Here is a 15580-nt window from a genome sequence, read left to right as displayed (position 1 = left end):
TGACCATCCCAGAGTATTGTCATTTCTCCTCTGTAACCAAGACTCCCTAGCTCTCTCTTCCTTTCCATTTATAGCCCCTGCCCCCCAGCCCAGACCCTCCATGCTGCTCCTATAGATGACCTGGGTGGTCTCCCTAGCTTCTTCCCCTTCCAGCAACATACAGTCTACACATTCCTGTTCAAAACATTTCAAGGGTCTCAACTGTTCATAGCAGCTCCTCTTCAGCTTTGTGGTATCCTTTGAGAATCCTTTAAAATGTATGGGGTCCTTCCCTGGTGGCTCAGTGGTTGGGAGTCCGCCTGCCAATGCAGGGGACACGGGTTCGATCCCTGGTCTGGGAGGATCCCACATGCCGTGGAGTGGCTGGGCCCGTGCGCCATAACTGCTGAGCCTGTGCTCCAGAGCCCGCAAGCCACTACTGAAGCCCGTGCTGCCTAGAGCCTGTGCTCCGCAACGAGAAGCCACCGCAATGAGAAGCCCACTCACTGCAGCCAAGAGCGGCCCCCTCTCGCCACAGCTAGAGAAAGCCCACGTGCAGCAATGAAGACCCAACACAGCCAAAAATAAATAAATAAATATTTTAAAATGTATGGATCCTCTGGCCAGAGAAATGCCTAAACTTTCAAGAGTTTCTCCTCCATCAGACCACAAACTCCTCAAGCACTTTTTCTGTGCTGGGTTCATCTTTGCCTGTCACCAGCATCTCGCACAGGGCTTGTGAGCCCTTGTGTGTGACGAGTCAGATGCATTTTACTCACACAGCTTTGTGATGACCACACAAGACTCGTGGTAACAGTCATGGAAACCAGGTACCAGGAAGCCTTCCTGCGGCTTTTCTCCAGGGGCACTGGGATGCCTTGTAAGGCGGCTGTTTCTGCACCTAATTGGGAACAGACTGACTTTTCCAGCAGACTTGGCCCCTGGCAGAGGGTGTGCTGGTTACCCTAAAGTGCTGTACTTGAGATATAGTCATTGAGCATTTACTGGGCGACTTGCCCTGGGTATATGGAGATGAACAGGATAGAAATGGATCTTTCCCTCATGGAGAATCATCTTGTGGAAGATGAAAAAAAGAAGAACAGAAGTAAATATACCATCACCTGGTCCAGGCAGAACAACCTCTCCAGTGGCTAATCTCCACCTATTTCCAAGACAGAAAATAAAAACAACACTACACAATGGGAATCTGATGAAGACCCCAAACCCAAAAGTCAACACAGTTTGCTTTATTTTATCTCAATTGATCTCAACTCTCAAATATTCCAGCTTCAAAAGGTAAGATTAGGTACCATTAAGCCAGCCAGACCGGCATTGATTAAAAAAACCCTCCTTGATACTACAGGATGGAGGAGGTTGCAGACCTTTATTAATCTCTTTGTTATCAGCATGATCTCAGCCTGCCAGGAGCCAGCATACCTGATTCCCAATTCTGGCCACATCCACATCCCTCTGGTCCTCTGGCTTCTGCGTACCAGGCCATGGAGCTTGTATATAGCACCATGAATTACCCTGTTAAGAAACCTTTAACAGTGGGCTGGTCTTTTCTCCAAGGAATCAGGGAAAAGGAAAAGTGCATTTCATCTGTAACCAAGACGGAACTCAATGGATTTCAAATCAGACAATCATGTGGGAGCTGATATAAACCATCATATTTTCTCTCCTTTGGCCATGAAAAGGAATATATAAATGATTGCAGAATGTAGGTGGCAGGAGCTGTTCTGAGCTTCTCTCTGGAACTAACTCCCTCCTTCCTGCCCTCCCTCCTTTCCTTCCTTTATTCTCCAAACCAGCACTTACCCTCTGCCAGGCACTGTGCAAGGGGCTGAAAGTACAACGCAGCACAGATGTGAAATGGTCCTAGCCCTCCTAAAGCTACAATCTACCAGGCAGGAAAGGCACCATGCAAGAAGTATGAACCGTGAGGAGGAAAATATAGAGGGCGCCGGGAGACTCTAAGACGGGAGTCTCACCTAGTGGTGTTTCTGGGAGTTGGTGGCAGGGCTCAATCATCCTTGCCTTTTGAGTCATCCACAAGGTTGTTTCATTGGAGAATTCTTTTTCTGAGCACTGGGCAATTTCCCAGATACAATGAGAAATCGTATCTGTAACTAGGTACTGTTTTGGAAGATTAACTCACTTACTCTCTATAGAAGTTTTACAAGGACTTGTCGCGGCTTTGCTGCCAAGGGGGCAGATAATGGTCACAGAGAGAAGTAAGGCAACCACAACATCACAGCATCGACTTCAGTCATTTTGGGGGTCTACCTTTACGTGTTTTGCTAATCCCACTTTATTGACTTAATAGTTTTCTTTAAATCGACTCACTTAAAAACTTAAATGAATTAATCATCAAAGGAACCTTTATATCACTACCATAAATAGAATACCAATATCCCTTGCCCTAAATAGAAAGTAATGGCAAAAATAAATACAATTAAATTCTTGGTTTCCAGCCTGCCCAGAGGCTGTCTTTATCTGAAGTAGCAGATTGGTTTTTAAAGGCTCCCCTCTACTTGCCTTTGATAGCCCCTAGAGGCCTCCCCCATCAATTCCTCTGCTTTTTATAACTGAGAATGGAGTTTGGAATTAGATTGCTGGCTGGGCAGGCCACCAAAACCACTCAGGAACCCCAAGAAATCTAAGGAACTATAACCACATATGCCAACTGTGAAGTGGGGCCATTGGCTGTGTGAATGATCACATCCAAGCCAAGCTCATGAGGGGACTTAATGACACAGTCAAGGAGTACTTGGCTGACCAGCTTCTCTGGAAATTTCGATCACATGCTCCAGCCCTGGGTCAAAGTTATTCTGGTACAGACATTGCGGCCTCCTTAAGCTTATTTAATAAATCAATTCAATCTTGGTTAAGATTTCTCCTTGCCTTGGGACTTCCCTGGTGGTCCAGTGGTTAAGACTCTGCGCTCCCAATGCAGGGGGCATGGGTTCGATCTCTGGTGGGAGAACTAATATGCCATATGCTGCACGGCATGGCTAAAATAAACCCAAAAAACAAGTTTTAAGAACTTCTTGGCCAAGAAAGTTGCAAAGAAAGGGTTAACTCTGAAATCTAGATTTAAAAAAAAAAAGCCTCATGGATGAGATGGAAAATAAACTGCATTAAAAAAAAAAAAAGATTTCTCCTTGCCTTACTTAATGCCTCAGGCCTCATTTGTGGGAGGGTGAAAGGGAGAGAAGAAGGTTAATCCACAGGCCTAAACCCCGGCACCCTGGAAACGGCCAGGTAGACCTTCATAAAATTCAGTTCTTTTTTCTGTGTTTATCAAGCAGTTACTTTACCTGAGTCTCAGTTTACTCATCCATAAAATGGGTTTTTCCAGGGTTTTATAATGAAATAATGTATGAAAAACCCTGGTGTGCACACAGGCATCCAGCTGTAATAATAACCATGACTGATTTTTCTGACATCCTTTTGAGAGTCAAGGCCAACTCTGATGGGCAACAGGGATCCTCAGACAAGTTTCCCCTGGTTTGATGGGCCAAGGTCTTTGCCTTGGGCTGGGGCTCTGCAGAAGGTCATGAAACCAATTATTCCCACCAGTGCAGGGAGTGTGTATGCAAATTACCTGGGGTCTTGTTCTGATGCAGATTTCATCAGGTGTGGATCTGGGGTGAGGCCTGAGATTTTGCATTTCTACCAAAACTCCAGGTGAAGCCCATGTGGCTGGTCCAAGGACCGCACTTTGATTGACAAGGCCCAGTGGTTCTCCAAGTGTGGTCCTCGAAAGGGCCAGAGATATCAGCGTCACCTGGAACTTGTTAGTGATGCCAGTTTTCAGGCTCCACCCCAGACCTGCTGAATCAGAAACTCTGGGGTGGGGCCGGCACTGTTTGTAACAGCCCCCAGTTTTGGGACTGCCTGACCCTGGAAACCACAGCACTTGCTCACTCCAGTTGTCTTCTGGGAGTTGCCTGGCATGAGCCTAAATGGGGAGAGTCAGCTGTATCTCAGCAGGTTCCAGACCAGCAGGAACTCCCTTCTCTGTTCCCTTGAGCCAAAAACACTAACCATGGCTACTCTGATGCAGATGGTAAGAAAAGCGCAGCTAGGAACCCAGATCTGGGAGAGGGGTGGTCTGGGCTATCTGCACCCTTGGCCTCCCACCTCTCTCCCCCCTGCTTCCCTCCCCCACCACTCCCTGACTTCCATGCAGTTTAGACTTTGACAGAGACCTTATGGACCCCTCCACTGAAGTTAGACAGGAAGGCAGGCCAACGAGTAGTTACAGAGAGTCCATGAAAAGTGTATGTTTGCACTTTCCAAGGTCCTAAATCCCAGGTGTTGGGAATTTGGGCCCCCTCCAGCAAGTGTATCCAGATATGCTCACAACAAAGAAATGGTTTGTATATCTCTAATTCCAGTCTACGTCCCTTTCTCTTTTTCTCCCTCTACTGCCTCCCAACCATGATTTTTGTGCTATATCATTTTTTGAATTAAATAGTACTCACATTGATGTTGCTTTGTTAATACCACAACTATGCTCTTCAAATAAATCAATGTATCTTGAGCACCTGCCAGGCACTCTTCTGGCTGCTTTCATTTGTGTGTGTGTGCGTGTGTGTGTGTGTGTGTGCATGTGTGTGTTTAGTTGTGGTAAAATACACCTAACGTAAAATTTACCATTTTCACCATTTCCAGCTGTACGGTTCAGTAGTGTCAAGTACATTCACATTGCTGTGCAACCAATCTCCAGAGTTCTCATCCTGCAAACAACACTGAAGCTCTGTGTGCCCACTGAACAGCAACTCCCCTCCCGCAGCTCCTGGCAACTACCCCTCTACTTCCTGTCTCCATGAATTTGACTATTCTAGTCATCTAAGTGGACTCATACAATATCTGTTCTCTGTGTCTGGTTTATTTCACTTAGTATAATGTCCTCAAGGCTCATCCATGTTGTAGCAGGTGTCAGAATTTCTTTCCCTTTTAAGGCTGAGTAACATTCCATTGTATATACATACCACATTTTGCTTATCCATTCATCCATTGATGGACATTTTTTGGCTATTGCAAATAATACTGCTATAAACACGGGTATAAAAATATCTGTTCAAATCCCTGCTTTTGATTCTTTGGGGTATATACCCAGAAGAGGAATTGCTGGGTCGGATGGTAATTCTATTTTTAATTTTTTGAGGAACCACCCTGCTGTTTTTCTCAGCAGCTGCACCATTTTACATTCCCACGATTTATAATTTACTCCTCAGAACACTGTGAGTTGGATACTAGTAACTCCATTATACAGATTAGGAAACTGAGGCTCAGAGAGGTGAAGCCACCTGCCTGAGGTCACGCAGGTAATAAGCGTTTCATCAGCGATTAGAGCCTCAGTCTTTCCATAGCAGCTCCCAGGGGCTCCAAAGGTGTGGCCTAGTGTCCAGAGGCATGAGCAGTGAGTCTGGCTCATAGAGAAGACTTGACAGTCCTTACTGACCGGAGAAAAGGAAGGCCCCAGGCTGGCAGCTGGGAGAGATTTACAAAGAAGCCCTAAGGGAGTCATCCTAATGACGCTGGAGGGTAGAGCTTTGGCGGCAGTACCCTCTGGGGAAGGGGCTGCAGAGCCTTAGCTGGCTCCACCCCCAATGCTAGATGGTCCCCGTCTTCTGGAGCTATTTGTCGAGGAGCTGCTTCTCTCATGCTGCAGTCTAAGAGGCTCTCTGCCCGGTCCAGGACCTGTACACCACTGTGGGTTTCTCTCTTGCCCTTCTATCTGCCTCTCCTGGGAACTAAACCTATGGACTGGGGTATAGTTTGGACATCAGGCAGAGTCCGCTTAGAGCTAAATCCCAAACTTAGGAACCTCAGAGGTGCAGTAGGAGGGGCTTTGCTGCTTACAGGAGAAGAGCAAACGAAAGTCGCCTGATCAATTTACCAGCTCATTTTCTCCGGGTATCTTAGCCTCCCCGCTGCATTATTTAATGGCATTTACTAAGCAAGAAGGTGTGAATTAATCCTGTGTAGCGCTCCTCCGAGCATGGCCAATATTCTTGTTCTTGAAATTGGAGATGGGAAACCAAACAGCAAGCGCCCACACCTCGCTGGACAGAGTTCAAGGGTGTGTGCCCCTCCTCAGCCTTGGCTGAAACGTTGCACCCAAGGGCGTGGTCGCCATAGTGCTTGGGAGGCTCACCTGACATGCCACGAGTCCTTTCTGAAGTCCTAATGTTTCCAGTTTCCCTTTGCAAACTGTCTTTGTGGTACAGAAAATGGCCCAAGGCAGGAGACGGGAGGCAGGGGGGACAGGGGCAGGCGGCCCAGTGATTCGGGGACACAGAGTCACTATGAACAGCGTGGGTGATGGAGTCGGGCAAACTTGGCTGGCACCTCATTTCCTTGTTACTGGCTGTGTGTCCTTAGCAAGTCTTGGCACCTCTTTGGGCCCCTACTTCCTCATCTGCTCGTGCAGCTCCTGGCACAATGTCAGCTCCCAGGAAACGGGCTCCCTGGGCCTGTACAACCTCCCTGCAGAAGCCTGTCCCCTCCCAGCCTACTTTCTTCCCTCCTTGCCAGGTTCCGGGAAGCGGACTGCACTAGCCCTTCTCTCTTTCCCCAGAAGCAAATTCCTCCAGGCCTTAATCGCCTGTGCTGTTTTTCTCTCCCATCAGTGTGTGTGTACGTGTGTGTGTCTACTCCAATGAGTTGGTCAAACAAATGTGCTCCAGAACCACTCTGATGAGACCTGGTGGGGACGAAAAGGGGGCTGGACGGGAGGGAAAGGGGGAAGGTGGAGTGGGGGGCACCATTCCAAAACAAGATGCTGTGGATCTGGCGACCCTAAATCTCGTTGATCTTCTGGGCTGCCATATTCCATTACGGCCTCACCTCTAGTTTCCTGTCTCCTGAGCTCTCTTCCAGCGTTGCTGCTTTCCGGGTTTCTCTCTCCCACAGACCTCTCTCTTTCCAAGCTTCACCCTTTGGAAGCACGAGCATGCATATTTTCCCCACTGGATGTCATTTCGTACGTCCGTTTGGGAGAGTTCTACTGATTCCCTGGAACCTGGGTTCCCATCCCAGCTCTGCAACTGACTAGCTGTGTGACCTTGGCCAAGTTACTTAACTGTTTTGTGCCTCAGGTTCCTCATTATAAAATGGAGATAATAACAATATGGACCTCATAGGATTAGTTGGGGAGATTACAGGTGCGAACAGAGCTAAAGTGCTTAGGCTATCATATGGCACACAGCAGACCCACCCCAAAAAACATGACTGTTGTCACCGTCTGCTGGCGTCAGCCTCCACGGAGGAAAGATGTATGAGGAATGAGCCCCTGTTTCTAGAAGCGATGCCCTCTGTTTACTCTTCAAGGTAAACGGAGACCCCAGACTACAGATTTCAGTGATCGGTAACATTTCCAAAGAATTGGGGTTGGGGACTCAGTTTAGGAAAAAGATCACAACTACTCTCTACCATCACCCTCTTTCAGGAGAGAAAAGACATCAATACCCAAAAGAAAAAAAAAAAAAAGAACAGCATCTCAAAGGATAGTTCTTGGGAAATGACAGTTGGCATACTTGAAACTAACATAATTGTCATGGCTACATTGTGTTTTTTATTTTTATTTTTTCTTTTCCTTTTTCCTTCTGGATCATCACCCATCAGCACTGGGAAATGCTGATCTCAGGGTCATTTCAACCTCCAGGCATCAACTAAGAGAAGGAGGAGAAATTGTAGCCCGGAGCCTTAAAAGGGGACCAGGAAGCAGAGCTGAGCGTCTCCGTGTTTCTCCAACAATAAGAGCAAAGTGCTGAGGAAACTCTGTGACAGAGCCAGGAGCTTCCTTCTCACAGAGCAATTTCAGAACTCAAACACACACCCACACAGCAAGGCAGGACGCTGGGTTTCCAAGAGCAGCGAATCAGGATTCCAAGTGCTAGAAGTGTCCGGAGGAGCTGCTCCCTGCCGTGTGGAATACAGACACCCCTGGAGCAGTTCCCTTTGCCACTGCGAAGTCTGCGACAGCTGAAGCTAAGAAAATGCTGTGACAGACATGTCCTGTCAGGACACTGGGCGGCTTCCTAGCCAAGTGACCAACTGCAGGAGACTGGGGAGAATTTAAATCCAGCCCAGCTGCCCCCCAGGAGAGTGACTAACCCCAACACTTAAGGACAAGCCCCAGACCAGCAGTCACTCATTCACAGGGGACGGTTTCCCTGCGTGCAGATGGCACCCAAGCGTCTCACCTTGGGGCTTCTCCTGGAGAGGTGGACCTGTCCCTGTTCCCTGGCAGGAGGCGGCCACCTGACCACCCCGCTGGTGGCATTCATGTTCCTGCCCCTGCCTTACTCCTTTCACTGTATCTTTCCACCTGCCTCTTGAATTTGTTTTCGCTTGAGGCAGCTGAGAGGTGCGAGGCTCCTGAAACCCACTGAGGGTCCTTGCAGCTGCTATGAGTCTTGGCTAATCCATCACGATTCCCTGGTTTGACCAGTGTTTGAAAATCATAACACCACTTAAAAGTGCTTAATAGAGAAAATCTTTGAGATGACACACATCAACCTGACCTCTTACTTCTTACTCCCTCAATGTTTCAAACACACAACACAGCCTTTCTGTTCAGCATCCTTTCTGGGGACCAGCCCTCGGAAGGAAACAGTTGGCCCCAACTTAAGTCTGCTCTTAACGCCAGTGTGGAAGCCATTAAGGTGATAAAGATGGACAGAGCAGGCATTTCCTCTCCAGGCAGAAGGAGGATGGGGGAGGTGCTGGCACTGTTGGCAGTGGCAGGGCTAGAAAGGGCTCTCTGGAGAAAATGAGCTGGACAGAGGCTTGGAGGTGGGGCTCTATATCTTTGCTTTTTATCTGAACTGACAGTGGGAAACTTATCACTGGGTCCTCCTCTTTTACAAATTAGAAAGGTGCTTTCATTCCCATTGGCCTGTTCTACAACATTCTGAGACAATGAAAACTGTGCCCTTAACTGGGCTGTGCCCTCCATGTTGGATACACATGTTGGGAAAAGCAAGGGGCTTTCTGAGCAAGTGGAGGGTGTTTAATTGTTATTAGAATCGTGTAGACCTTTGGGGTCAGAAAGGCTGAATGCTTACTTTTGCCATGTGCTAGGCCCAAGTTTGTTCATCCTAAAAATACTTTATGGGCTCTATTTACTAAACCATATACTTATCACCAGGGGCTGGGGATAAGGGAAAAAATAAAACAAAATTGTTGAGTCCATCTCCATAGGATACTGTCACTATGGGATGCTAAGTGTACACACAGGAGAGGCAGCTACCCCAGACTGTCCAAGGAAGGTCTGGGGTCCTGGAATTCTTTGCAAAGGAGATGATACTAGCCTTCGCCTTAAAGGAGGAGGGGGGGGAAGTAAGGATGGGTGGGGTGTGGGGTTAAGAATAGTGTGTGCAAGGAGGTTGTTCTAGAAAGCAGTAAGAACATGTGCAAAGGCACAGAGGCATGAAGTCATGGTACATTCCAGGGAACTGTGAGCAATACAGAATGTCTGGAGGCCAGGAAGGCTGAAGAGAGAGGCTGGGGCCAGATTAGGTATTACCTTGTACGCCATGCTAAAAGCAATGGGAGCCTTTATGGAATTCCACTATCTCTGAGAAGTATTTATCATTTGCGATCTACAACATCCCCAATTTGTAAAACATAAGCAATTTTAAAATCAAGCAACCCCGCTTTACAAGGGGAAAGAGGCCCTGAGTGGTGAATTGGTTTCTAAGATGGATATCTATTTGCAATTTAAATTTGATGCTAGGAACAGTTGGCAACAAGGGCTTGGAGCAAGTCAGTTAAACACCAGACTTTCTTTCTGTCCTATTTTATCCTCCAATCATGTTTATACTTGAGTGAAGTACATGAGGACTGGGGCGAAGAATGGGCTTTAAAAAAATGTTGCACGGTCTTGTGCGAATACGTGTGTTTCTTACAGAGTCCCTGGACTGCAACTGCCCAAGGTCATTTCCTTTCTCATCCACCTGGACTCATCCACTGAAAGGTGCACCTCACCTCATTCTCAGCTGATGGCAGTAGTTGCCAGCCCACGGATCTGAGGGTCAGAGCTAGTCCTTCCTTGTCTATTACCTTCCCAGACAGTGTCTGATGTTTGGGGGGCACCACGGATCTGAGGGTCAGAGCTAGTCCTTCCTTGTCTATTACCTTCCCAGACAGTGTCTGATGTTTGGGGGGCACCAGGACCCTGACCATGGTGTACTGGACGGCATCAGTTCTGACCAGTCAGATGTCCATTCTCGCAGGTCAGTGCCCGAGAGGGACCAGTTGTTAAGCATCTTTAACTATCACCTAGTCCAGGTTCCTGGATACCCAATCTTGTGGTGTGTAGAAGTGAGGAAGTCGCATTCAACTGACATCAGAATCAGGGTTGCAATGGAATGGGAGTTTTCTCTCCTTCAGAAGCTTCAGCCCAAGGCCCCACCTATAAGTCTGGGGTGCTCAGGCCCATGGCCAGTGAGCTTGTCTGGCAAACCAGGGTATAGCATCACACTGAACTTTGACTGGACCAGAGGGGCACTTTGGGGAGACGAGCCCCGAGTCCTTCTCCAATCCTCATTACTCACCTTCCCTCCTTCTAAACCGCTGAGGGCAGGGGAGCAGGTAACTACTAAGTCAGACCAGGCTCTTAGGAAAACTGGGCCTTTGAAAGGATGCGGGGGGATGAGTTAGGAAGGCTAGTTCTGAGACCTATTATGTAATGTTACTGCAGGGGGCAAAGAATTCGAAGGACAGGGCAGTCTAGCACGGCAGTCAAGACAGGGGCTTTGGCTTCTCTTAGAATTAGGGTCATTTGCTTTATCACAAGCAAGTTATACAACCTCTCTGAGCCTCAGTTTCCTCACTGATGAGGTAAAGATAGCCACCCTACCTAGCTTCAAGAGGTTTGGTGAGGACTGAGTGAGCTAGTGCTTTAAAGCAGTAAGCACGATGTCTGGCAGTATTTGTGCTCAACAAATAGTAGCTTTTGGCGCCACTAGTAGGTGACCATTGGGTTGCCAGGAGGATGACATGTGTTAGCGTCTATAAAGCACTTGGAATAGCTCTTGGTTCATAGCAAGCACTCAATAAATAAATGAATGTTAATGACCACCATCATCTTCACCTTCACCATTGCCATGATTTCTGTTATTACTAGCTACATCCTCTTTAACAAGAGTTCTGTAACTATTTTACGATTAGAGACCTCATTTGGGGACTAGGGCATTGGGTTATAAGTGAGGAGACCTGTGCAGGCTTGCCCTGTCCCTAACCAGCCAGGGTGTGATCTTGGATAAGAGATGCTACTTCTCAGGGTCAAATTTATCCTAATTGTAAAAAGAGAGGAGGTTTTTTAGGGGGAGCCCTGCACTCCTTTCCCACCCTAAGGCTTTGTGAGTGTCAGCCTTCCCTAAGGATGCCGTGTATGCTCATCACTGGGCCAGACCCCAGAAAGATATTTATCCAGTAGATGTTTACTGAATGCCTTCTGTGTGTCAGGTTCTGAAGGCATCACGGTGGGCAAGACAGCCATGCCCATAACTCTCTCTTGAAGGTTACACTCAAGACTAAAGCCCAGGGGATAATCAGAAAAAGAGTTTTAGCCTACGACTTGGTCCAACTGACTCTAAATTTGGGGTGCTGCATGAGTTGATGAGGGCTGTTTTACCAAAGCTCCACCCAATCTCTGATTTAGAATTTGAATTCACTCTTTGAATGCTTTGAAGAGCATTTTACATTTTTTTTTTCTCATTCAGCCCTAGGGAGACATTTCCCCAAGCAAGCAATTTAGAAACAGAACTTTGAAAATCATCGCTTAGGAAGAGACGTGTCTCTAGGGAAATAGCCCCTGGAAGAAAACCCCTGCCCTTCATAACCCATTATATGATTCCTTGGGCAGGACAGAACTTCTGAGATCACCACAGCAAAAGCCTTATTTTATAATAAAAGGAATCAAGAGTTTAGCAAAAATATATCTCAGTTTTGTTCCTCTAGACGATACACATGAAATTGTCTTTCCTCTTTTACTTCTCATGTGTTAATCCTTGGAAAATTTACTTCAAGAAGAGATTTTTCCTTCTTTCCTTCCTTCCTTCCTTCCTTCCTAAAAGATCACAGGGTGCCACCATTGCCTTCCAGAAACAGCCATCCTTTCACAGAATTGTCTTCTCCCAGGGAGTGGTACTGGCAGGTAATTTGTAATCTTCCCTAGCACAGGTCAATATCAAGTAGGGGAAGGGTGGGCAGGGCTGATGCAATAGCACCGTGGTCTCGAGGATGATCCCAGGTCTCCCGGAAAGGCAAAGCATAGGGGGAGGAAGATGAGTCCTGCTCCTGGCGCCGCCTCACTGGCCACTGTGCTAGGGCACTGAGCCCCCGCTGGCTGCTCAAAGCTGGGGTGCTTCCAAGGATTAAATAAGTGACTGAGCTTGAAACTTGGCTTGAAAAACAGATATAGGGGGCTGCGGGGATTCCGGTCCTCTGTTTCATGTCCTTCCTCCCCCAGTTATGGCAAATCCCAGATGAGTTAACAGTGTGTGGGGAAGACTGGGGGTGGGGCTGGAGGAGGGGCTGCAGGAGAGGGGTCTCAGGCCTGGGTCAGGACTGGTCAAGTCAGGGGTCAGCCTGCGGACAGGGGCAACAGAAGGGGGGATAATGTCACACCAGATGACACAAAATTGTTAGACAATTTTCCCCAGTGTGGGTCCAAGCAGGACCCCCCCCACACACACACAATGAAACACATCCATAGCACAAGAGCCCTGGGATTTAAATATATATGTAAATGCCCTTCTTAGCTCAGGCCTTGCAGCTTATTTCTGGATACCGTTAGAACAACCTAACGTGGGGAGTAAGGGCTTTACAACACATTTGGCAGGGAAGTGTAGCATTATGTGCAAAGTGATTTGTTGATTGCATTTTAAAACTTAAAAGTCACTGGCCTATAGAAGAAATTCGGTAAAAGTTCAGTGAATGGACAAGCAAGGGATGCCTGAATGGGTGCAGCTCTTACGTTTTCATAGCAGAACAATGGGCAGCTGCTGGTTCTTCCCTCACACGTCAAGGTCAGCAAGTGGTCTGGGCCAGGCAGAGCCCACATCTGGGAGAAGAGTGTGGGAGCCGAGAGGAAGACCCTCCCCACCGCGTCCTCCATCACCTCAAGCCTTGTCTTGCCTGATTTCCTTTCCAATCCACGTTTTTGAGGCGAACAGCTACAGAACGTAGCGTTTCTCTATCTCCGCGTGGGAGCATGTCGTGTATTAACTGAACACTATTTGTGAAAGTTTTCTGAGCTCTTGGGGAAACCGAGAATGAGGAGGAGGGAGAGGCAGAGAAACGTTTGGTGCTTGAAGAGCACTGGAGTTCACAGAAGGAATTCTGCGGTGGCCAAGATGGGAAGGGGCAAGGAGAAAAGGAGAGAGCAGGTAGTGGCGCCTGCCCCAGGTTTGAGTCCTTAGGGCCTTGGCATCCTGGATCAGGACTGGCCTTTCTCTTCTGAGGGATCTGTCAGCTTAGCGAGCCCTCAACTATCGCTGATAGTGAATGAAATAACAGATGGGACAAAGGAGGGGCGCACGCGGTGCGGGACTAGCCCCACGGAGGAAGGGACTTTCTGCCCACTCTGCGACCTCACTTTCTCTCTGACCAGGGCCAGGAGGCTCTCCAAAGGGCCCCTCAGAACCCTGGCTGCACACTCCCCCCACCTGCCTACAGCGGGTTGGTGGCTGTTTGTAGCGCCGAAGCGGAGAGGGGCCGGCCCAGGGGCGGGGCGCGACTCTCAGCCTCCAGGACCCACAGCAGGTGCGCCCCGCGCCGCAAGCGCGCACTCTTGGAAGTCCGGCGGCAGGGCAGGGGCTCGCGGTTCCCCCGCTGCCCCCGGAGCGATCGGGAGAAAAGCGAGGGCTAGAACGCGTGCTAGGCACCCTTCTCCCCAGCCCCCGAAGACGAGAGGGCGGTGGTACAGACTTTCCCGAAAGGTCTCCATCGCGGCGCTGCGAGCGCACAGGAACCCGGGGGCATAAGGGGAGCCGCGGGATTAGCTGAGCGCCCAAAGCCAGGTGAAGGTGGGGAAGGGATCTCAGCTAACCCCCACGCGCTCCGCCTCTAGCGGTGTCAGCCCACACCCCTGTGCTGGGCTCCCGGGCCGGCGGGAGGCGCGTGTGCGTGTCTGTAGGTACTGGGGACACTCGCCTTCCCGGGAGCCCGTGAAGAGCCCCCGCCCTCCGCCCCGGCCCGGGGATCCCCTCCCCCAGCAGAGAGATCCCCGCGCGCCCCCTGCCCACTTTGCTCAAGCGAGAAAGCGGCCGAGCAGGAGACAAAGAAACTCCTGCCTCCTCCACTCTCGGCCCCTCCGCCCGCCCCAGACACTCCCGGGCGCCCTCCCTCGACCCCGGCGACAACGCGCGCGGACATGCAGAGGAAAGGAGGCAGGGTGGGCGAGTCCGCTCCCCGACGCGGACCAGCTGGAGGCTGGCAGTGCTCCCTGCCCGGGGACTCCCAGCGGCAGCCGCGCCCCCACCCTCCGCTCCCCAAACAGTCCCGGGCTCCCTGCACAGCCACCCCCGGCCCAAATCGTCCCCCGGCTCTCCCGCGGAGCGACAGGGGGGCGCGGCGCACACAAAGCGGGCGTGAGGGAGGATGCGGAGTACCGGGGTGGTAAGAGATCCCGCCAGGGCTCGGCACGGGCCCAGGCGCAGCTATTTACCCGATTTCTTCTTCGATCTCCGAGATGTCTGCAAAGATGAGGAAGACCACGAGCAGCGTGAGCGCAGCCAGCATCCAGCTCCGGAACTGCAGCTGCATGGTGGGTTCGCGCCCACCGGGACCCGCGCGGGCCGGCGCAAGGAGCTGGGGCTGGAGGGCGCAGCGGCAGGCGCGGGAGCCTCCGCGCGCGGCGCCCAGCGGGGCAGACACCCTGCGCTCCGGGCGAGTCCGGGCCGGCGGCGGCGGCGGCGGCGACGACAGCGGCAGACAAGGGTTGCTGAGGCGCGGCGAGCCGACTCGCTCCCTCTCAGCTCCCGTCCGCCCCTCCTCTCTACTCCCCTCCCCTCCCTTCCCCCGCCCCGCGCGGGCCTCCGCGCGCAGTTTGACAGCTTCGCTCAGCTCCTCTGCCCTCCTCCTCCCACCCCAGTCAACTCCAGTGTCCAGCCTCCCGCCTTTGCTTCTCCCGCCCGGCTTCTTTCAGCTCCCGAGGGCACTGGGATGTGGCCGGAGCCTGCCACTCCCCGCTTAAGGAGGCTGGGCTCGGGGCACCGGGTGCGTCCGCGTACAGAGCTGAGCCCAGGGAAGAGCGCGCACCGCCCGGCGTACCCCGCCGGCTGGCAAACGCCCTCCCTCGCTCGCTCTTTGTCCAGAGCCCTCGGTTTCTCACAAAGTTTTCCCGACACAAAGACTAACACCTGGGGACAGCCCCCGCGCGCGACGAGGAGGCCGCTTCAGCCAGTCAGAGGTTTCAGCAGTTGACGAATTAGGAGGGGTGGTGGAGGAAGGGGAGGGGAGAAGAAATATCCAGGACAGGCCAACTTCGGCAGAGATGCAGATTGCAATTTGTGGGCGAGGTGCTCGACCGCCGAGAAACCACCGCCTTCAGGCGGTCATCTTGGTCTCCATTGAT

At 50.6% G+C, this 15580-nt stretch overlaps 1 protein-coding gene across 2 annotated transcripts in view; it reads right to left on the bottom strand.

Annotated features, from left to right (window-relative positions):
• The window catches only part of ST8SIA2 (ST8 alpha-N-acetyl-neuraminide alpha-2,8-sialyltransferase 2), a 57364-nt gene extending 42498 nt beyond the window's left edge, over window positions 1-14866 (bottom strand). The window contains exon 1 of one of the 2 annotated variants that reach the window (XM_029238748.1): window positions 14672-14866. In XM_029238748.1, the coding sequence (XP_029094581.1) occupies window positions 14672-14769 (98 nt within the window). In that variant the 5' untranslated portion in view covers window positions 14770-14866. The remainder of the gene's footprint in view (window positions 1-14671) is intronic. The other variant, XM_029238749.1, reaches the window with a different exon arrangement.
• Between the last annotated feature and the right edge of the window lie 714 nt (window positions 14867-15580).

This window comes from Monodon monoceros, unplaced genomic scaffold, assembly GCF_005190385.1.
Source record: "Monodon monoceros isolate NGI ecotype Baffin Bay Population unplaced genomic scaffold, NGI_Narwhal_1 Super_Scaffold_21, whole genome shotgun sequence".
NCBI lineage: Eukaryota > Metazoa > Chordata > Mammalia > Artiodactyla > Monodontidae > Monodon > Monodon monoceros.
Note: the sequence above shows the minus strand (reverse complement) of the source record. Positions and strands in the feature narration are given on the sequence as shown.